Source organism: Theropithecus gelada, chromosome 7a (assembly GCF_003255815.1).
Source record: "Theropithecus gelada isolate Dixy chromosome 7a, Tgel_1.0, whole genome shotgun sequence".
Classification (NCBI taxonomy): domain Eukaryota; kingdom Metazoa; phylum Chordata; class Mammalia; order Primates; family Cercopithecidae; genus Theropithecus; species Theropithecus gelada.
In genome coordinates, this window is record NC_037674.1 from 16,318,808 (window position 1) to 16,341,794 (window position 22,987).

A 22,987-nucleotide genomic window follows, 5' to 3' on the forward strand; every position below is an offset into this window, starting at 1 on the left:
TGGGGCCCCCCTTCTCCGTCCGGGGCCGATGAGACTAAGGCAGCAGGGGGCGGCCAGACGCCCGAGCTCCCTCCGGGCTCCGAGCCCCTAAGCTGAACGGGTAACCTGGGGAGAACCCAGTGCCGGGCTTTTCCCCAAATATTCTCACAGTGTCCAGGGGAGCAAGCCCTCTTTCCCCTGGCCCCGCCGTCGCAGCAGCCAGGCCCCCTCGCAACCCCACAGGCCTCCGGCCATCCTGGTCCAGAGACATCCTCAAGGGAAGGGAATGGCGTCGAGCAGGGCCAGTCACCGGTTTCGGTTATGGGGCTGGAGCTCCTTTCCAGCGCCACCCCTCATTACCGGGTGCTCTGGGACAAGTCCATCTACTTCATTCCTTCAGCACTGATTAGCACTGGAAGCAGGAATTGCTGTCTGCTCAGGGCCGCTAACAATCTAGCTGCTTATCCTTAACCTCTCTGCGGGTAATGCCTGTTAGGCGTTGCTAGGGGGTTGAAATGAGGATGTATGGAAGCATTTGTGAGCAGTGTTGTAACCTCTGCTGGTGGGTTCATCCTCCTCAAGTATCTCTAAGTGAGCCACTTTCTGAGCTCCCCCTGCCCCGGCGCTCATCAGCAGGGTGGGACCTAGGGAGGTTGGGGTCTGGCAGGATAGTCCCAGTGTTAGCAGCGGCCAGTCCGTGGGGGTCTGCAGCAACCTCAGTTCTTGCCTCCTCAGAAGAAAGAATTGCACCGACGGGCATAAGGCAGAAGGAGAGACTGAGGCAAATTTTAGAGCAGGAGTGAAAGTGTATTACAGAGTATTAGAGCAGGAACAAAAGGAAGTAAAGTACACTTGGAAGAGGGTCAAGTGGGCGACTTGAGAGATTCAAGTGCGCGTTTGACCTCTGACTTGGGGTTTTCTATGTTGGCGTGCTTCCGGAGCCTTGCATCCCTTCTCCCTGACTCTTCCCTGAGGATGGGCGGTCCGCATGCCCGAGGCCTGCCAGCTCTTGGGAGGGGTCGCGTGTGCAGTGTGCTTACTGGATTGTGCACATGCTCACTTGAGGCATTTTTCCCTCACTGCTCGAGCATTCCTAGAGGAAGGTCAGATACCAGTTGAGCTCCGCCATTTTGCCTCCTAGTGTACTCGCTTGAACCCACTTGCCCTACTCCTGAGATCTTATCGGGAAGCTGCTGATCAGTTTCAGGTATTTCTCTCTATTGAGAGACTGCCTTTCCCTGGTGCGGGCTGCAACAATTGTTATTTTAGAGAGACAGGGTAACAGCCACCTGACCATCACCTGATGGTTGCCTGAGATTCCTGGTGGGGGTCGAGCGTCCTCTCCTGTGCTGCTCATGCCTGTCTACCTACTGCGACACCAGCAGTAGCCCTAGGACCAAGTAAAGCAGCTGAGATCACAGGTTTCTGTCACCATCACTTCCGTGTGCCCTTGCCTTCCAGGAGCATCACTAATCTAGGTCAACCTCCTCTGATGTAGGTAGGGGTAGAAGGGAGGCCCTTGCTGTGGGAAGGGACAGCAGGACCCCCAGGTCCTCAAGAGTCACCTTCCCTTTGGAGATCTGCCACAAGTGACTTTTTGCCACCTTTCCCTGGCCTCTGGGACATGGTACCCCTTAACACTCTGGTCAAGAGTGGGCTCAACTTACTTACTTCATCCACAAAGTTTCTCTGAGGCCAGGGCACAGGGCCCAAGAATCCAAGTGAGTCTACAGCCAGACCCTCATGATGGTAACTAGCATCACAGGAATCCGGATTTAGCAACAGGTCGGCTCTGGCCCAGAAGCGCCCTGTGTCATGGCACCCCCTGTAGGGCAGAGCCACAGCCCTGCCAGGCATGGCTAGCCTGTCTGTCTCTAGTGACCCCTCCTCCTGGTGGGGCTTGGGGTTTTGCACATCGGCACTGGCCATTTGACTTGTTGGAGAATTGCTGTCCCTTTCCCACAGTGGCAGGTGTTGGGGTAAGGCTCATGGTACTAAGCCCAGTCTGTTCAGTTTCACTCCTCTACCAGCAACTCCCTTCCTCAGCGCTTCCTCTTCTGTCTCTGGTAGAAGAGATCTGAAAGGTCCTGGACATTCTCCATTCTATTAGCAGTGGGCCCTGGGGAAGAAGGAATCCCAGCTGCTCTCCTTCATTGAAAGGGCTTCACTGCCTTGGCTCCCTGTGGGCCACAGAATGTACAGCACCAGCCAGGCCCCTTGTGAGCACCCTGACTTCTCCACATGGCCGGTTTTCTGAGGCTTCTCTTCTAGAGCCAGGTCCCACCACACCACAGCATTTCCATGAGATCTGAGGTTCACCCCAACCCTGTGGATCTTTGCAGCCCTGGCACCCCACTGAAATGCTCCGCACTACAGCTTCTCCTCAGCCCTGCAACTGGTTGCTTCCTGTCCCCACAAATTGTACTTTTCTCTCTCCTTGGAATTGGGAGCACCACCCACCAGTCCTCTATTGGAACCCCAGCTTCTTTCCTTCCAGGTAGATGAGGACTGAGCTCTGGATAACTGGAACACCAGCCACCCCACAGGTGCCTGGTCAGCCGGACCTCTCCACCTCCTTGGAGGCTAGAAAATGGGCAGGAAGCCAGGTTTTTCCACCATCCCAGGCACCCTTTTGCCAGGATATAAGTGAATCTCTACAGTCCCTGCTTTTGTGGACCAAGGGCCAAGCAGCCTTCCCCCCTCGGCCATGGGTTTGGTTGGCACACCCTTCAGAACAGCTGCCTGGGACTCTCTCTCCCTCTTCCGAGGTGGACTGTATGCAGGGATCCTCTACTTCATCTGCCCCTCCTTTGGCCAGAATGTCGGTGGGACCTAGGTCCTCTTTGCACAAGACCTGAAGACCTGCAGACACACTTACCTTTCAGAGGTCCGTGGGAGGTTATGGTTCCTCATAGATGCTGGATTATTTACTAATTTATTTATTTTAGCACCTTCACTCCATGCATACACAGAAAATCTCTCTTGGCTCAAGCAACTGTTTGTTCTGTCAATAGGATGTTTGTTCTGCTAATAGTGTGCTTGGGTGAGACCATTACCCATTCTGTCTTTTAGAAACATGCCTTGGCTGGGCACGATGGCTCACACCTATAATCCCAGCACTTTGGGAGGCCAAGGCAGATGGATCGCTTGAGCCCAGGAGTTCAAAAACAGCCTGGGTAACATGGGGAGACTCCGTCTCTACAAAAATGCAAAACAATTAGCCGGGTGTTGTGGGATGCACCTGTAGTCCCAGCTACTCGGTAGGCTGAGGTGAGAGGAGTGCTTGAGCCTGGGTGGCGGAGGCTGCAGTGAGCTGAGATTGTGCCATTGCACTCCAGCCTGGGTGACAGAGCTAGATCCTGTCTCAAAAACAAACAAAAAAATTAGCTGGGCATGGTGGTGCATACCTGCAGGTCTTAGCCACTTGGGAGGCTGAAGTGGGAGGATCAGTTGAACCCAGGAGGTCAAGGCGCAGTGAGCCATGATCATGCCACTACACTCCGACCTGGAGGACAGAGTGAGACCCTGTCTCGAACAAACAAAAAACACGGCCAGTGCAGTGGCTCACACCTGTAATCCCATCACTTTGGGAGGCCAAGGTGGATGGATCGCTTGAACTCAGGAGTTTGAGACCAGCCTGGGAAACATGACAAAACAACAACAACCACAAAAAATTAGCTGGACAGTGGCAGGTGCCTGTAGTCCCAGCTACTCAGGAGGCTGAGATGGGAGAATCACTTGAGCCTGGGAGGTCGAGGCTGCAGTGAGCTGAGATTGAGACACTTCACTTGCCTGGATGACACAGCGAGACCCTGTCTCAAAAAAAACACCCCACATTCCTTTGGCACCCTACTTGCCAGAACAGTCTGTGAATTGCATGGCAAGGATGGAGAGTGAGATAGCTGGAGATGTCCTCTACTGATCCTAAAATGCTTACCTTGATCACTTCCTCCTGACCCACTTCGTTCTTCTGCGCTATTTCAGAATGAGAGGTTCACTATGGCTCTGCCCTGGATGAAATGGAAAGTGAAATTGTCTGAAGTAAAGACAATAAGAAGTCAACATTTGTTGAGTGTTTCTGTGTGACAGGTACTGCCTACGGTATTATTTCTTTCAATCCTTTTCAGGCCCTGCAAGGTCAATGCTATTACTTATTCCCTCTTTACAGTTGAGAAAACCAAGAACTAAAGACACCATGCTTAGCGTCACTCAGCTGGTACATGGTGGAACTGAGCTCAAATATGAGCAAGCTGAACTTAGAGGCAGTGTCTGGGAAAGCTTTTCCTTTCTTCTTCTTCTTTTTTTTTTTGTTATGATCACAGAGAGGCCACATTTTTAAAACTGACAACTGAATCTCTACATACATACAGTTTTGCCCACATTATAAGTGGCTCAACAATCATATCAATGATGCAGACTCATGAAAGTTTACATAAAACTGCTGCTCTAGGTTTTGGTGCATTTTCTCTCTCTCGCTCTCTTTTTTTTTTTTTTTTTGAGATGGAGTTTCGCTCTGCTGCCCAGGCTGGAGTGCAATGGCACGATCTTGGCTCACTGCAACTTCCGCCTCCCAGGTTCAAGTGATTCTCCTGCCTAGGCCTCCTGAGTAGCTAGCTGGGATTACAGGTGCCTGCCACCATGCCCAGCTAATTTTTGTATTTTTAGTAGAGACGGGATTTCAACATATTGGCCAGGCTGGTCTCAAACTCCTGACCTCAGTGATCGGCCTGCCTCGGCCTCCCAAAGTGCTGGGATTACAGGCGTGAGCCACCACACCCAGCGGTTTTGGTGCATTTTTGTGCCAGCTACTTTAGTAGGTAAAACAAACATAATGAACTCAGCTACTTGAATCCATGAGAACCAGCTTTCAAAAAAGCATGAGGAAAGTGTATGCATAGTGGGTTTTAAGAAAAGGCCCCATGTTCTCTTTCACAATTAGGACCACATTCCAAAAGCATAATTCTAGGTTGCTACAGTGTCTTCTCTGCTACAAACCATTGTTTCAAAGGTTAAAGAAACAAGAAGATAATTCACATAAAAGTGTTTTAAAATATTTTTCCTATTCAAAATAAAATAAAAATATATGATCTCCATAAAATTTTACTTATATGTATATGTATATGTATGTATATATACATATGTGCGTGCGTGCATGTGTGTGTGTATGTGTATATCTATATGTGTGTGTATATATACATTATTTACTTATTTATTTTGAGATGGAGTCTCACTCTGTTGTCCAGGCCGGAGTGCAGTAGAGTGATCTCAGCTCATTGCAGTCTGCACCTCCCGGCTTCAAGCAATTCTTGTGTCTCAGCCTCTTCAGTAGCTGGGATTACAGGTGTGCGCCACCACACCTAGCTAATTTTTGTTTTTTTGTATTTTTAGTAGAGACAGGGTTTCACCATGTTGGCCAGGCTGGTCTCAAACTCCTGGCCTCAAGTGATCACCTGCCTCGGCCTCCCAAAGTGCTGGGATGACAGGTGTGAGCCACCGCGCCCAGCTGATCTCCATAAAATTATAAAGAGATTATATCAAAATGTTGACCAGACAAGCCAGACCATTTGCCTTCACTAATTGCCTTGGAGGGCAGAGCACATGTGTCATCTACAAGGAAGGGGAGATGGGGGTAGAGTTCTCGCTCTCCCCACGCCTGTGGAGTAGGGGCAGACAGGAGCCCTTTGGCTTCCCTGGGGTTTTGCTTCCTTGTGTACAGAATTGAGGGAGGTGGGCTAGATGGCTTTTAAGAGGCCCCTCAACTGAAAGTCAGCTTGAGATCCCTTCTTTGAGCAGACATATAGGGTGGCCAAAGAAATGGATTAAAAAACAGATGGATGAAGTCTTTCTCACCTTTTGATACCATCACTCAGAAGTATTCTGTATTATAGTTCAAGGAAATCTTTGCCTGGTACTATTAAAGGGTACGCAATGAGGCATCTGACAATGACATTTTTTATAAAAAAGAAAAAACAACAACAAAAAGCAAGTTTTGATAAAAATGTAAACAGGCTATGCTAAGTTTGGGTGGAAAAACAATGTACCACCATGTTACTACCAGCAGTCAGGACGTCCTGTCTCTGAATTGTAGGAGCCCCCAGTCTGGTTGGGAGAAATGCTGAGGGAGGTGCATGTTCAGGCCATCCAACAGAGACCTGATGAGTGCACACTGCTCAGGATATAGAGAAACAGGGGCCCAGGAAGACAACTTTAATGAAACTGGTTCAAAACAAAGGATGCAAGAGAGTCAAATGATCCAAAGAGAGTGATGGCTTCTCATTTTCTGTCCCTTACAGAGACTACAAATATCATTTCTTCTGGAATCTAATACATTTCCAAAATGCATCAATTATATTTTCCTCATGAGGCAGGCACACATTAAGCATGTGACAGTCATATGAATTATTTGTGAGCCCCAGGGCTTCCAGGAGCTGTCTTGGAGCTTATGGTCAGAGGCGTCCTGAGATTTCAAATAGTAAAGCTTTCTCCATGGCCACATGTTCCTTTGATGTTTGGGTTATTGAACACAAACTCACTGGATAATTTGTCTTCAGCATAGACTATTTCTGTTCCTAAAAGTGTTCGTTGTGCTTTCTTTTTGATTAACACTCTGACTCCATCTTGAATAACTTCTTCATTGAAATCTCCTTTGTCTTCGTTTATTCTAGAATATAAGAAAGGTCATTACAGGCCCTGGTTCAGACACCAACTTTTACACCTAATGCTCAGGCTTATCTTGAAGAAGTTATTTTATCTTGTTTACTGCGGAAGGTGTCAGACTGCGAGTGGCCCTCGTGGGCTGCAGCTTCCTGTTGCTCACAGCCCGGACAGTCCTCCGGACTAAGGAAGCCAACGTCTTTGTCATCCGGGTACCCAGGTGCTTCAGGCCTGAGCTCGGCGGCCTCAGCCTCTTCTTTGGACATAGCAGGCCCATTGATGCCACCAGTTCTGGCACACGGCGCACTCAGGCCTCTGGGAAGGTTTTTCATCCTTCAGGAATCAGTAGCATTATAAGGCAACTTCATCCTTTAGCGTATAAATTAGCATCATTCCCTAGCTCCTAAAACAGCCTTCCCTTGTTTCAGATAAACATGCTGACTAACACCAGGAGGTGATGCCAATCTCTGGTAAGAGAAGACAGAAGGAACAGATCCTCAGGAGATGAGCGGTAGCCACCCGGAGGGGAACAATAAGGAAACAGTTAATTTGGGAAATATCTAAAAAAGGAAACCACCACGTGCACACCACGTGCACATCACGTGCCACTCTGCAAGGTGGAGGTGATGCCTGGGCCCATAGCCTCTCATGAGCTGGCACCTCTGTGGGCATGACATCAGCAGCCCCCTCCTGGGGGGCGTTAGAAGGAAAGACGGGAAGGGTTTGCTGTTGAAGTTACAGAGGGGAACCAGCTAAGCGAGTGGTTTGTTGCCTGGGAGTGTCCCGCGGGGAGGAAAAGACACAGATGTTGTTGGCAAGAATAAGCAAGGAATGGGGACAGCCAAGACATGTTCCCAGGAAGGTGTTGCAGATCCCCTGGGCCAACTTCTGTGGAGATTCCTATTTTGAGGGTCGAGGTTGAACTTGTGTTATGTGGGACATGGGATATAGCCCTGGCCTTTTCCAAGCAACAGCCTCACTTATTCTACCTATATTTGTGGAGAATCTTCCGCGTGCCTGACTTGTGTTGGTTCTCTTGGGCCTTCAGCGATGAACCATGCTCTCGGGAAGCGCTCAGGTGAGTGACAGGCAGGACACAAATGATTCCCAGCCAGGAGGCTCTGGAGCTGGCCCAGCTGCCTTCAGACCCAGGCTCCACTACTTTCTGGTACGTCACCAACAGGGCTTACCTAGCTTTCCTGCATGCTCATCTGTGAAATGATATTTACCTCACAAAGTAGTGAAGAAACGTGTAATTAGAATGGATGATGTAAAGGCGTTTAGCAATTGCCTGGCACATGGTATGCACGTAATAAATGAGTGTTTCTGTTGTAAGCACAAGTTGGAAGGGGCAGATCAGTAAACTGCAGTGGCGTAAAGTGTTGTGGGAACATAGAGGAGGGAATGTCTGACTCTGCCAGGAGCAAGATCAGGTTATTGAAGACATTGCCAAATGAGTTATGAAACACTGGGACTTTGGTCAGGGTGGGAGGAGGTCTGAGAACGGGCATCATGAGAATGTTCCCTAAATGTTTCAGGTATGCTATCTATCCCTCCCCCACCAGAAAACCACTAATGACTCTATAAAAGTAACTTTTTTTTGTTTTTTATAGACAGGATCTTGCTCTGTTGCCCAGGTTGGAAAGCAGTGGCACAATCACAGCTCACTGCAGCCTTGACCTCCTGGGCTCAAGCAGCCCTCCTGCCTCAGCCTCCTGAGCAGCTGGGACCACAGGTGCATGTCGCTAAGCCGGGCTAATTTTTAAAAATTTTTTGTAGAGATGAGGTTTCATTATGTTTTCCAGGTTGGTCTCAAACTCCTGAGCTCAAGCGATCTTCCTGCTTGGCCTCCCAAAGTGCTGGGATTATAGGTGTGAACCACCACGCCCAGCAAAAATTAACTTATTATTATTTAAACATTACTTTCCATAAAACTTGGAAAACAAAGGAGAGAACTGCTCACAATCCCAACACACTGGTATTTGCTGCCTCCCTATCTTTATTGTTACTGTTTTTAACAATAGTACATATGAAAATTTATATTTTGCATTTTTGCCTTAATATGCACTCATACACATTTTTACTACATTGTTTATTTTTTTCCTGAGACGAAGTCTTGCTCTGTTGCCCAGGCTGGACTGCAATGGTGCAATCTTGGCTCACTGCAACCTCCGCCTCCTGGGTTGAAGCAATTCTCCTGCCTCAGCCTCCCGGGTAACTGGGATTTCAGGCACCCGCCACCGTGCCTGGCTAATTTTTTTTGTATTTTTAGTAGGGACGGGGTTTCACCGTGTTGCCCAGGCTGGTCTCGAACTCCTGAGCTCAGGCAGTCTGCCCACCTTGGCCTCCCACAGTGTTAAGATTACAGGCGTGAGCCACTGCACCCGGCCCGACATACATAATTGTTTCTAATGTCTGCACAAATTCAATGGACTATATCATATTTATGCAACTAATTATTGCTGGGTATTTAGGTTGTTTGTGTGTGTGTGTGTGTGTGTGCATGTACATTTTTCCGTCATATGAATGGTAAACTGACATAATTTCCTTAAACATTTAGCTAATTTTGGATATTTAAGTAGTTTTTTTCTTGTTTTTGCTATAATAAGTAATGGCCGGGAGTGGTGGCTCACGTCTGTAATCCCAGCACTTTGGCAGGCCGAGGTGGGCAGATCACAGACAGGAGTTTGAGATCAGCCTGGCCAATATGGCGAAACCCCGTGTCTACTAAAAATACAAAAATTACCCGGGCGTGGTGGCAGGTGCCTGTAGTCCCAGGTACTCAGGAGGCTGAAGCAGGAGAATCGCTTGAACCTGGGAAGCGGAGGTTGCAGTGAGCTGAGATTGTGCCATTGCACTCCAGCCTGGGCAACAGAGGGAGACTCTGCCTCAAAAAAAAAAAAAAAAAAAGTAACAATGCATTGAAAATATTCAGGCATATGGCTTTTCCCGTATTTTGAATAATTTCCTGAAGGAGTATTGGGTCAAAGGGCAGGGATATTTTATGATTCTTGATTTGTATCACCAAGCTGCTTTCTCAAAGGGTTGTTTGTGAAAGATACTTCAACAATGTGTGGATACCAGTTTCCCACTTCCCGGCCTACAACCCATAGCTGGTGAATGGAGAAGAGGACATTCTTCTAAGAAGCTACCAACAAAGGAGGTGCTCACATCAACTAAAGTGGACAGGATAGAAGAGAAGAGGGAGAGTGAATGTGGGGAATGGAGAGAAAGTGAAAAAAAAGGAATAACCAGAAAGGACCATGTGCCTCTCTCTCTCTCTCTCTCTCTCTCTCTCTATATATATATATATATATATATATATATATATTTTTTTTTTTTTTTTTTTTTTTTTCGTGGTTGGAAAAGTAATTCATGCTCCTTATAAAAATCCAGACTTTTGGCAGGGCGCGGTGGCTCACACCTGTAATCGGATCACAAGGTCAGGAGATCGAGACCATCCTGGGTAACACAGTGAAACCCCATCTCTACTAAAAATACAAAAACTTAGCTGGGCATGTTGGTGGACCCCTGTAGTCCTAGCTACTCGGGAGGCTGAGGCAGGAGAATGGTGTGAACCGGAGAGGCAGAGCTTGCAGTGAGCTGAGATTGGGCCACTGCACTCCAGCCTGGGCAACAGAGTGAGACTCCATGTCAAAGGAAAAAAAAAATCCAGACTTTTTCATTAATGTCTAAGTTTGATACTGAAAGTCCTCCTCTGGTGCCAGCCTCTGCTAACAGTTTAGATATATTCTTCCAGATTATTTCTTACACGAATACTTTTTGTTTTAAAGAAATAGCTTCGTACTATACACACTGCTGTGCAACTTTCCCACTTACGTCTGCGACACCTTGGGAATGAATATGTGAAGTGTGCAGATCACGTTTAGTTTAAATATTGAATTAGAATCGAATGAGAAGCCATGTTGCACATTTCCCCTGCCAGCCATCTCCTGGCCAGTTCGGAGAGAAGGCCTTCAGCTGTCTCTGTTTCCATTTTACAGTCAGCGACATCCCCAGAGGGCAGTCCCTTGCTGCTGTTTAGGGGGTCAACCCCAGTAGGCCTGTGGACTCGGCTGGGAGGCTAGAAGCCAAGGGCGAAGACCAGTAGCTGGCCATAGCCTTGTGAGGACCTCACTGGGCCCTCCTTGCCCGCTGCTCCTGGGACCTTGTGCCTAAGGATTAATCATTGCTGCAAAATCTCACGTCCAGGAAGAATTAAACCCATCGCCTTGGGGGCAAGACTAGCCTGGCTTTTGCATCTTTATACCCTTTATAGCCCAAGTGACTGCCGGCCCATCCAAGCGCTCTAACAGGCTCTTCCTCGAGCCTACCTGGGCTCAAGGGGTCCCACACCTGGTCAGGGGCGTAGCCCTCATGTGAGGTCTGTAAGTTTCAGGCGCCTGGCCTACCTAACTCATTCCCGCAGTCTCTGCAGAACCCCCTGCCGCCCCCCGCGACCCAGTTTCTCCGTTTGCTCACACTGGCCAACGGCGTGAGGCACCTGAGTGGAATGCGGACGGTGCCTCCGACAGCTTTCCCGCAGTGCATGATCTCAGGAGGGGCTCCAGAGACGGAATTTTACGACGCCCAGAGCGCTCCTTCTGGACGTGCCCTGGACTCGACTTGGGACTGAGTCTGTGCCACCTAGATTGGCAGGGACTCGGCCAGGTGCACAAGCGGCAAGGCTGGTCAGACACCGCCTGGGACTCGCTCGCCGTACCTCCAAGGGGCCCAGGCCATGAGGGGGCGGCTGGGGAGACTCCCGGTGCCCGCCCTGTGCCCGGTGGGTTCCCCCTGCCCGCCGCCTGACGCAATCCGAGGCGCCCTTGCTGCATGCCGGCGCTAGAGAAACCTCCCCTGCCGTTGCATCACTCCTGCCAGGTTTGCCACAGAGGTGGAGCCGAACCAATCAGCGGGCGCGCTGGGCCCGGGGCGGGGTTAAGTGAGAAGCACAATCCGAAGTTGATTGGCCAAAAGGGGATTTGCCCCGCCCCAATCACCGCGGCAGCTGGCCGTGGTGGGCGTGGTCTCCCGGCAAGAGAGTTTAAAGGGCGCCTCCATGGGGGGCGCTCAGCTGGAGCGACCGAGCGGTGCCAGGCCAGGTGTGTGCGTCCGTCGGTCTTTCCGTGCCCACGCCGGAGACCAGCCCCGGAGGCCGCCTGGGCCTATCCCTGTGCCCGGCACCATGAAGCAGGAGTCTGCAGCCTCGAACACCCCGGCCGCGTCGCAGTCCCCTACACCGTCCGCTCAATTTCCCCGAAACGACGGCGACCCTCAAGCTCTGTGGATTTTCGGGTACGGCTCCCTGGTGTGGAGGCCCGATTTCGCCTACAGCGACAGCCGTGTGGGCTTCGTGCGCGGTTACAGCCGCCGTTTCTGGCAGGGAGACACCTTCCATCGGGGCAGCGACAAGATGGTGAGCATCCATCCGTGCCCAGGGGAGTGAGGGGGTTGGGGGCGGGATACTGGGCGCCAGTGCCCTGGAATGTCCGGGGCTTTCTGGGCTAATAGAAAGAAATGTGTAAACCTGTGTCTGGGGTTTGTGGCTTATTTAAATGTATGTGTCCAGTGCATCACTGTGATGGCTGGAGTCTGTGAACCTGTGGATCCCTGTATTGATCACCAGTTGGGACCACTGACATCTGTCTTACTGTTTCTCCTACATCCGTGCGTCACTCCCCCACCTTCCCCTGCATGAATGGGACTCTGAGCGTGCAGAGCAGGGCACTCTGAGGCGCAGGCCAGCGGGATTGATAAAGGTTTCCTTGCTGATGGCAGAGCTGATTTCTAACTTGTTTGTTTCAAAATCTTTCTTCCCTCCCTAGCCTGGCCGTGTGGTGACGCTCCTTGAAGACCATGAGGTAAGTGCCTGAATCATGAAGGGGACCCTGGCCCAGGGTAAAGGGGGACCGGCAGATAGAGCTCATAGGCTGCAGGCTAGCTCTGTGTGATGCTTCTCTGGCAGAGTAGAAACGTGTTCTAGCTCAGTGCTTCTCACCGAATCACGTGAGGATCTTGTTAGAATGCAGATCTTAGTTCAGTAGCATGACAGTGGGTCCTGGGACACAGCATTCCTAACAAGCTTACAGGCGATGCCACCGCATCCTGGACCACGCTTTGAGGAGGAATCCTGTCTTCCCTGGTAGTAGACCACTTTGCCAACTGTTTTTTGTTGTTGTTGTTGTTTCTTTTGTTTATCTGTTTGTTTTTGAGACAGAGTCTCGCTCTGTTGCCCAGGCTGGAGTGCAGTGATGCGATCTTGGCTCACTGCAACCTCTGCCTTCCAGGTTCAAACGATTCTCCCACTTTAGCCTCCTGAGTAGCCGGGATTACAGGCATGCACCACCACACTCAGCTAGTTTTTGTATTTTTAGTAGAGACAGAGTTTCACCATATTGGCCAGACTGGTCTGGAACTCCTGACCTCAAGTGATCTGCCCACCTCAGCCTCCCAAAGTGCTGGGATTACAGGCGTGAGCTACTGCATCTGGCCTCAACTATTTCTTTTTTTTTTCTTTTTTTTAAAAGACAGAGTCTTGCTCTTGTCACCCAGGCTGAAGTCACTGCAACCTCCACCTCCCGGGTTCAAATGATTCTACTGCCTCACCCTCCCAAGTAGCTGGGATTACAGGTGTGCACCACCATGCCTGGCTAATTTTTGTATTTTTAGTAGAGATGGGGTTTCACCATGTTGGCCAGGCTGGTCTCGACCACCTGACCTGAAGTGATCCACCTGCCTTGGCCTCCCAAAGTGTTGGGATTATAAACATGAGCCACCGCACCTGGCCTTTCAACTGTTCTTAAGAAAGAGGGAACAATGGCTTGAGGACTGCCACCAGATGGCTCATCAGCCTACCACAGCCTCCCTTATAGAGCATAGTCCTGGGTGGGGGTGGCATGCTAGCATAGGAGAGGGAGCAGCAAGGAGCTGTCATAACTGACCTTGGGTGTCCTTATTTCTTCCCAGGGCTGCACTTGGGGCGTGGCATATCAAGTGCAAGGGGAGCAGGTAAGCGAAGCCCTGAAGTACCTAAATGTGCGAGAGGCAGTGCTTGGTGGCTACGATACCAAGGAGGTCACCTTCTATCCCCAAGATGCTCCTGACCAGCCACTGAAGGCATTGGCCTATGTGGCCACCCCACAGAACCCTGGCTACCTGGGCCCTGCGCCTGAAGAGGCCATCGCCACGCAGATCCTGGCCTGCCGGGGCTTTTCCGGCCACAACCTTGAATACTTGCTGCGTCTGGCAGACTTCATGCAGCTCTGTGGGCCTCAGGCGCAGGATGAGCACCTGGCAGCCATCGTGGACGCTGTGGGCACCATGTTGCCCTGCTTCTGCCCCACTGAGCAGGCTCTGGCACTGGTGTGAGGGGCTGAGCCCCTGCGGGGAGTGCCCATGTGGACATCAAGGCCAGACCCCCCACTCCAGTGCACAAGACAGACTTGCGACCGCTTGAGCCCACTGAGCAGACATGGTGGGTGGCTGGAGGCTTCTCTTTCTCAGCCCCTGCCAGTCTGCCAGCCTCCAGCTCTCCTGCTTTAAACTTACTACTTGAAACTTTATTTATTGCACCATGTTGGTGTGGTGGGCAGGCGGAGGACCTGCCCTGGACACAGGGGGCCCTGCTGAGCAGTGGCCTCATCCTGGAACTTGACCAGATTCCCCCAAGTGCTGCTGCTAACCCCACACCACCCAGGCCTCCACCTCCCCAGGGAGTCTCCAAGAGGCTCGATCCTCTGCTCACTCAGCCCAGCCATCCATAGCCCTGGGAATTCCACCTGCCAAGGATCCCAGCAGGCTGGACAAGGGATAGTAGGGCATGAAGAGAAGGAGCTCTGCAAGGACTGAGGCCCCGGCCAGCCCTTCTCCTCCACTGGTTCCCCAGGGTAGAGCTGGAGCTGATGCCTGGACACAGCTGCTGAGCCTGGCCTGGGCCTCTTACTCATTTGGTGGTTTCCTTGTCCCTCTGTCTATCTACTTGTCTGGGCCACTCCTGCCTGTGTGTTGGTCTATTCCTGGGAAGCTCATCACTACTGGCCCTGACAGCTTCCCAGTCTGTCCCATATTGTTATCCATAAAACTATCTCTTTATCTGTGCTGGGCTGGAATGTGGTTCTTTCTCAGGTGGGGATTTGGGGCAAGCGAGGTGGTGATGCCCTGGAAGGCTCCTAAGAAGGGAAAGGGCTCCCTCTTCCTCTTCTTCCCTCTCTCCCAGGGAGGGGCAGCTGGGCAGGCAGAATTAGCAGGTGACATCACTCTCACGGGTACAGTTCATGCCTTACACATGCAAATAGTGCCCCCTGAGTTGTGCAGAATTCAGCTCATGCTCTACTTGGCAGCGCTGTGAGCAGTGTCCTTGCCACCGACCTGGACTCTGTCTCATCCTGCCCAGCTGCCCCAAGGAGCCTGGCAGACTTGGAGCTCAGACCAGCTCTTCCTCCAGCTGCAGGGCCAGCGGCTGCCTCTTGCTAACAGCTGGGCCAGAACCCTGGGGTCCTGCCAAAGGAGCCTGTAGGTTAGGGTAGGGTGATGACAACTTCCGAGGCAAGGCTGACGGCAGGGGCCTGTAGCCTGGAGGACCTGGTGTCTCTTTTGCTCTTAGAGTCTGAGTGCTCACTGTTGCCTCCGGGATGTGGCGTTGCCTGTGCCTTCCGCATTGCCATCCCCTGCCCCGGCTCACCCACACTGGACTGTGGGCCCTAAGTTTGCCCTCTGCCTGTCCCCAGATGTTCTTGTCTAGCTCTTGGGGACAGATCACAGCTCCGGGATCTCAGCCTGGTCCTGAGCTTCTCATCAGGAGTGGCCTCTTAGTGCTACTCAACTGCTGGACTTGCAGAATGGGGCAGAGCCAAAATGACAGGCTTTAGCAGTAGAATAGCTTGAGGTCAAGGGCTGGGCATGGTGGCTCATGCCTGTAATCCCAGCACTTTGGGAGGCCAAGGTGGGAGAATCACTTGAGCCCAGGAATTCGAGACCAGCCTGGACAACATAGTGAGACCCCATCTCTATAAAAAATACAAAGGAAATTAAAAAAAAAAAAAAGTGCCTTGAGAGTCCAACCCAGCCTCCTCCTCATTGCTCAGTCACCTCGGGAAAAGCCTTCAGCCCTCTTGGCATGAGTTCAGTCTCTGTGAGGGGATGATGTATGGGGCAGGCTGGGTAGTATGTGTAGCTGCTGTTCTTGCGGCCGGTGTCCTGGATTGGTCTTGGTGTCCCTGGCAGGGTCAACTCCGATCAAATTGGGCAGCCGTTGTGACTGGGGAGGTGCCATGCCTGGGCCGTGTGCTCCTGTCTTGGCGGCGTTGTGTCTTGGCCATTGATAGGAAGAGTGTGGAGTCCAGCCAGGTTCTTCTGGGAGCCTGGTGAGGGCAACACAAAAGGAGGAGGCAGCAGGTGGCAGGGAGCCCTGGACAGCTGCCTCCTGTGCTTCCTGGGCCTCTTGCCAGCCAGCCAGAGCAGAGCCCTGCTCTACCCTGGGAGTTGATGGTGGGGAGGGCTGCTTGCCAGCTGCACGTAGGGGGCTTGCATCCATCAAGCCGTTCAATCAACAAGTATTTCCTTAAGCTCCCGCTGTGTACCACGCACCATTCCAGGCTCTGGGGATACAGCGGTAAAGAACTCCTCCTCAAGGAACTTGGAGTCTAGAAACTGATGGTGACCATTCAGCGTGGAATAGGAGGAGAAGAGGGTCTTGCGCACCCAGAAAGGGCTTCTGATGTGAGCAGGGCGGTCAGGGCAGGCCGCCTTTGCTTCCTCGGAGAGGGAACCTGAGAAGGGGTCTCTCAGGAACAGAGAGTAAGGGAACAGAACGTGCCTGAGGGGAGGCAAGCTCAGACCAGCGGGAACAGAGTGGCTCGGACAGGAGACACGGGCCAGACAGGTGGCAGGACTGCCGGCCTGGTGATCTGTGCTGTGCCATGCTGCGGGGTCGCATTCCTCCTGGGCCAGTGGGGGCCTCTGGTGGATTCTGAGCAGGGCAGAGATGTGCTTAAGAGAGAACACTGGCTGAAGTCACATTGGAGGAGAGAGGCCAGAGGGAGGTGAAGGGTGCCCAAGCCGAGGCATGCCAATGCGAATGGACAGGGGAGGGATTGCAGAATCGTTTAGGGGTGAGGTTGACAGCATTTGGTGGCTGGTTCGATAAGCAGAGTGAAGGGAGGGTAGGGACAGTAGGGCTGGGGCTCCTGGGGCGGTGGCAGATCTGGAAAGGGTTGGGGGAAATAGCCTTGCGTTTAAGTTAGGGGTGCCTGTGCGGGGAGGAGGGACTTCCACGGGGATGTTCAGGGCAGCCGGATATATTGGTGTGGGAGTCAGGAGAGAAAGCTGGGCTGGAGTTAGAGACTTGGGAACCACACATGTGGAGACGAGGCTTAAACCTCTGGTAAGGGGAGGAGAGAACAGGGCCGGGCCAGGCCCTGAGGACCCCAGCCCCGGTGGTCTGAGCAAAGCAAGAAGAGGTGTCAGGAACAAGTGCTGGAGAGGTAGGCGGAGAACCAGGAAAAGGTAGTGTGCGGAGAGCCAGGGTGGAAGGTGTCTCTCGGAGGCGCACGACGTGGTCACGCTGCCAAGATGTCAAGGGAAAGGAGGACGGAAGAGTGTCCACTGGATGAAATGCCAGGGTGGTCCCTTGTGGCTTCAGTGAGAGCAATTTCAGGAACAGTATGGGAAGCCACAGGGCAGGGCCGAGGAGCCAGTGGGAGGGGAAGCAGCTTTCAGGAAACATGGTTGCTAAGAAGAGAGAGAAACAGGGATAACTGAGGAAACGGTAGGTGCGGGGCTCTCAGGACCCCTTCACAAATGAAAAATTGTGGAGGACCCCAAGAGCTTTTGTTTATGTGGGATATAGTTATTAACATTTACTGTAGTAGTGTGGTGGCTCACGCCTGTAATCCCAGCACTTTGGGAGGCCAAAGGCAGGCAGATCACTTGAGGTCAGGAGTTCAAGATCAGCCTGAACAACATGGTCAAACCCCGTCTCTACTAAAAAATACAAAAGTAAGCCAGGGGTGGTGGTGGGCACCTGTAGTACCAGCTACTTGGGAGGCTGAGGCAGGGGAATCACTTGAACCTGGGAGGCGGAGGTTACAGTGAGCCAAGATCGTGCCACTGCACTCCAGCCTGGGTAACAGAGCAAGACTCCATCTAAAAAAAAAAAAAGTTTTCTGATTGTTTCTTTTCCTCTTTAGTTGGGAGAGACTTGAGCAGGGTGATGTTTGGGTGCCCAACCTTAGGCCGCAGCATTAGGGAATTTCAGAGTTAGCAGGGGCTACAGAATCATCCCATCCGTGCCTCTAGGACATCCTCCTGGAGAGCCAGGAGTCGCTGGGAAGGATCAGCCCATTCATTGCTTTTTATTGAGCCTACAACAGTCCAGGCCCCTTGGCCTCCCACTGCTGTGGGCAGCAGACAAACACAACCACTCTCGCACCTGGCCTGGGAAGGGTAACGGGAGCTCAGGGACGGGCAAGGCTGGCTGGCTCTGGGGGCCTCAGAGAAGCAGTAGAAATCCAGCAGGTAGAAGGGGCATTCCGGCAAAGGAGAAAGGGCCACGCTGAGTGGCTGATGCTCTGGGGCACTGGGGAGGAGGCAGGAAGCTGCTCTGGGGTCGGATGGTAGAGGAAGTGTTAGAGGACAAATGTAGAGGACATTCTCTTGTAGAGAAGTTGACTTCTGTAGTGATGTTTGTGTTTTTTTCACGTTTTCCTTCCCACCGAAGGGTCTCTTGTTTGTTTTGTTCTTTTTCTTTGTTTTGTCTGCTTTAAGGTAGACTCGTGTGTTGTTCAGGCCCGGAGGCTTGTGCTTGTAGCCAGAGAAAGATGGGTTGCTGTGCACAAGACGTGGCAGGAGGCTGCCGAGATGTTCCAGGCAGGTGCTGGTGAGGCCTGGAGGAAAGGCAGGAGCTGGGACGGTGGTGGATCTGCCTCCTGGCAGCCCGCTGGAAATTGAAGCAAGCAGGAGGGAGGAGATTGGGGATCCCAGGATTTTGCCAAGAGGGTGGGGTCTCTCATCAGCAGGGAACAGGGACCGTGCAGGAGGATGTGGCCTTCGTGTACCTTTCTAGGGCTGGTGGGGGTCTCTCCAGGTTGTCCCCCACTGGGCTACAGGAAGGACCGCATTCCTCTGAGGGCTGTCATGCCCTTGAAGAAGGAAATGTTAGTTGGAGAAGCAGAAGGTGTGGGAAGAAGGACCACAAATGGGTGAGACTTCCCCGTTCCCCAGGCCTAGATCTGAAGAGGTGTCGGATGCTCCAGGGCCAAGGCCAGGAGAGGGGAGGCAGTGATCACAGGGCGTGTCCCAGATGGCCGGAGTGTGAGCAGAGGGCCCCGCCGCTCCGTGAGGGTAGGGCGACCGTGGATCCCGGCATGGCCAGGTCAGCCCTAGTTTATTCTGTTGTTCTGCAGTAATTATGACTTTGACTCTCAAAAGTGTCCCAGTTTGGACACTAAATTACATGGTGGCTGTAGAGAACTGGGACACAGCAGGGTCACTTTATTAATGGAGCTGGTGGCTGTCAGACGGGCTTGGCCAAAGCCTGCAGGAGCCTGTCCTCTACCCTTCACCGCCAGCCCAGCGACTGGGGCCCCGCTCAGGGCACAAAGCCCGGGGTGGTGGCCAGGGAGGACCGCTGTCCTCTATCCTTCCTCTTGCTGCCTGTGGAGAGTCCCCTGCAGCCCTGTCCTTCCTCCTCAGCTCGCCCTGGCCTCACCCTTGCCCCAGGCATTTCTTTGGGCATGAGGAGAGCTCGACACACCCTGAAGGTTCAACCAGGTCCTCAGCCTTTCCTGGTGGCACCATCTTTACCCCAGGGAACTCAATTTTCTGTACCCCCGCCCCGCCCCCCAGCCCTAGCTGAGCCTTCCTGCCTCTCCTCCCTGCCTGGGACTGCACTATGCACTCCTGGCTCTCACCCCCTGTGCCTCTGTTCCTCCGCCTGGCACTGCTGTCCCCATTTTGGCTCCATCCTGGCTCCTGCCCCTCGCCAGGCCTCTGCCCAGACCATCCACTCCCCAGGAAGCTTCAGCCCTGGGGTGCCCATGCCCACAAGCCCACCCCAGCCCTGACACCTCCCAGCTGAGCCAGGAACCTGGGTCCGGGCTCCCTCCTCAACCCTCAAAAGTTCTGCCCATCTCACCTGCCCTGAGAATTTACAGTACCTGCCCTACTTCCACCACTGTCACCCCACTCTTTCCAAATGCATCTACCATCCTGTTCTGTGCCCTGTATATTCATTTTCCACATAATTTAAAATGCAGGTCTGGCCAGGCCCCCTCCACACGGACAACCTGGGTCCTGCTCTCCCCAGACCCCAGCCACCTGCGACCCCTCCTGCCTCATGCTACCTGTGGCCACTCAGCCTTTGCTCCTGCTGCTGTCCCGACTGAGACGTCCTTCTAACCACCTTGCCCACCCTCTCTCACCCCTCAGCACCTGCCCTGGCTTCACGCTGCCGCCTCCCAGCCACCTGGTACCCTCCACAGCGCCGCCCCTGCCGCTTCTGCCCAGATCTGTTCTGTGCCCAGCCCGTATTATTGGCTTGATCTACTTGCAGGTCTGTCCTCACCAACTCGAACACCCCCGAGGGCAGGAACGGTTTACCTCAGCATAGAGCACAGTTCCAGGGCCCCAGGAGGAGCTCAGAGGACCTGTGGGAAATGTGGTTCCTATGGGCAATGACTCCCTGAATGCAACGTCACGTGTCACCTTGGAGGGAAAGACCCGATAAAAACTTTAATCATATTCAAGGGTAAGTGCCAGCCTGCCTCCCCAGGCTATTATTCAATCTGAAGGTTTATGTGCAAGGTGTAGGAATGTGGGGCTGGAAGCCACATGGGCAAGGGCAGACCAGCCAGGCACGGCGGCCCTGGCGGGTACCTGATTGCGGCAGCGCAGACCATGCTACTGGCCCCCACCTCCATCTTGGCTGGGTTCGTTTCTTTCTTCCTTGATCTGTCTGTGAGAGGCCAGGGCCCCAAATGCATACCAGGGGAAGGGGCTGCCTCTTGCTAGTTCCCCCACCTGGGGTGCTAAGCTAGAGGGGCATTTGCGTCTTTCATGGAGAGGCGTCCCCACACCCACCATCTCTCTCCTGTCCCGACAGGAAAGGAGCTTGGCTTTTCCTGGGCACAGCCTAACGGTGTTGGTGACCGGGGTAGGAAGGGGACTCGGGTGAGTAACGTACCCACCTGTGGCTTCCCCCAGCCAGTCATGTCCAGCCAGGCACAGCCCCTCATGGGGCCCAGTCATGTCCTGTGCCAGGCAAAGAGGGTGGGAGGAGAAGGGGAGGGGCTCTGGCAGGAGGGACGGGGAGTCCATGGGTGGTGAAAGCTGATGACAAGCTGCTCACATGGGATGCCTTCCATAGGAGCAGGCCCGTGCCTATGGGGTTTCCAGAGGGAGACCCGGTTCCTTCTCGCAGGCCACCTGCAGCCGTACAGTGTGATGTGCACTGACAGATGGGGGCTGGTGGGGCAGAAACCTGGGACATCCCAGCCACAGACAAGGACCTTCTCACCTTGGGGCTTGTACCCTTCTCCATTTCCTCATCCTAAAAATCTCATCCCTACCAGCTCTACCCTAGCTAATTTGTCACTCAGGCTCCAGGGCTCAGCTGAGATGTCACCTCCTCTAGGAAGCCTTCCCTGAACCTTCCCTACCCCTGACCACCTAGGTCTGGCTTTGGGGCCCTGCCGTGCATCTCTGCCACTCGTGCTGTTTCTCTTGCAGCTTCTATTGCACCATGTCCTCGTCGATTCTTCTTCATTCTGTGAGCCCAAGAGGGCAGGGACCAAGGTCATGTATCCCAGCAGAGCCTGCACATAGGAGGTACCTAGGTCGTGTTGGTTGGCTGAAAGCCCTGTCACCCAGCAAGAGGCAGGCAGTGATGAGGGGACCTCAGAGGGGTGCTCTGGATTGTTACCTCAGAAGAGGAACTATGCAGAGTGGGGCGGGCTGGCTGGGGATGCAGCCGAGGGAGGAGGCTGACCTCCCATGGCCACCCCGCACCTCCACGTGCACCAGGGCTTGCCCCCGGGTCAGGGCACTGGACTGCTGTTTAGATGCAAAGAAAGAGTCCTGGGCTGGGAGTCTGGAGGTTCCAGTCTCTGTTTTCAGCAGTGTGTTTTAGTCAAGGCACTTTTACTCTCTCTGGACTTCTGTCTCCTCAAATGCAAAATGAAGAGCTGGACCGGAAACTTGTTCCCTCCAGTTCCAGTATCTCCTCTTTTGCACGAGGATGTGGGCTTGGAGTCAGAGGAACTGGGTTCAAGAGCTGGGGCTCCATTTACCAGCTATAAGTCCTTGGCCAGGTTACTTAATCTCCCAAAGCTGCAATTTTCTCACCTGTAGAGCAGGACTGACAACCATTAGCTACCTCTCAGATTCTTGGGATTAGATATGCTTTCGGGTGAAAACGCTCCATACACTTTAAGGCACTATGTGACTGCTGGTTATTATTGTGGTTATTTTTTCTTTTCTATTTAATTAATTAACTAATTATTATTTACTTAGCAACAGGGTCTCCCTATGTTGCCTAGGCTAGCCTCAAAACCCTGGGCTCAAATGATCCTCCCATCTTGGCCTTCCAAAATACTGGGTTTATAGGCAGGGGCCACCCACCCAGCCTGGTTGTTATTGCTCTTGATAGCATTATTTTTCACCAATACCTAATTAGTTATTTGATGATCTCTCATCTCACTAGAGCTAAGCTCCAGGAAGGCAGGAGCTGGCATGTTCCTGTTTTGGTTTGGTTTGGTTTTGGTTTTTTGTTTTATTTTGTTTTGTTTTTTTGAGACGGAGTCTCTCTCTGTTGCCCAGGCAGGCTGAAGTGCAGTGACACAACCTCGGCTCACTGCAAACTCCGCCTCCTGGGTTCAAGCGATTCTCCTGCCTCAGCCTCCCAAGTAGCTGGGATTACAGGTGCCTGCCACCATGCCCAGCTACTTTTTGTATTTGTAGTAGAGACGGGGTTTCACCACGTTGGCCACGCTGATCTCAAACTCCTGGACTCAGGTGATCCGCCCGCCTCAGTCTCCCAAAGTGCTGGGATGACAGGTGTGAGCCATTGCACCTGGCCTCCTGTTGTATTACAGGTGTGAGCTACTGCGCCTGGCCTCCTGTTGTATTATAGGCGTGAGCCATTGCACCTGGCCTCCTGTTGTATTACAGGCGTGAGCTACCGCACCTGGCCTCCTGTTGTATTACAGGCGTGAGCCATTGCACCTGGCCTCCTGTTGTATTACAGGCGTAAGCTACTACACCTGGCCTCCTGTTGTATTACAGGCATGAGCTACTACACCTGGCCTCCTGTTGTATTACAGGCATGAGCTACTACACCTGGCCTCCTGTTGTATTA

General features: G+C 52.5%; 1 protein-coding gene and 1 pseudogene across 2 annotated transcripts; one reads left to right on the forward strand and one right to left on the reverse strand.

Annotated features, from left to right (window-relative positions):
- Window positions 1–6,383: 6,383 nt before the first annotated feature.
- On the reverse strand, window positions 6,384–6,910 carry LOC112628058 (annotated as a pseudogene).
- Window positions 6,911–11,209: 4,299 nt separating this feature from the next.
- Window positions 11,210–14,734, forward strand: CHAC1 (ChaC glutathione specific gamma-glutamylcyclotransferase 1). Of its 2 annotated transcripts, XM_025390198.1 has the most exons (4): window positions 11,210–12,052; window positions 12,462–12,497; window positions 13,603–13,644; window positions 13,780–14,734. In XM_025390198.1, the coding sequence occupies exons 1-4, from the start codon at window positions 11,696–11,698 to the stop codon at window positions 14,002–14,004; spliced, it is 660 nt and encodes a 219-aa protein (XP_025245983.1). In that variant the 5' UTR covers window positions 11,210–11,695; the 3' UTR covers window positions 14,005–14,734. The 2 variants fall into 2 exon arrangements, with proteins under 2 accessions (XP_025245983.1, XP_025245982.1); XM_025390197.1 differs by having other exon boundaries at window positions 13,603–14,734.
- The last annotated feature ends 8,253 nt before the right edge of the window (window positions 14,735–22,987 follow it).

Excerpts from the sequence above, each read along its gene's own strand:
- CHAC1 (XM_025390197.1), top strand. The coding sequence starts at position 11,696 with ATGGGGGGCGCTCAGCTGGAGCGACCGAGCGGTGCCAGGCCAGGTGTG. Across the intron at positions 12,053-12,461 it reads ATCGGGGCAGCGACAAGATG|CCTGGCCGTGTGGTGACGCT; the intron begins GTGAGCATCCAT and ends TTCCCTCCCTAG. Across the intron at positions 12,498-13,602 it reads CGCTCCTTGAAGACCATGAG|GGCTGCACTTGGGGCGTGGC; the intron begins GTAAGTGCCTGA and ends ATTTCTTCCCAG.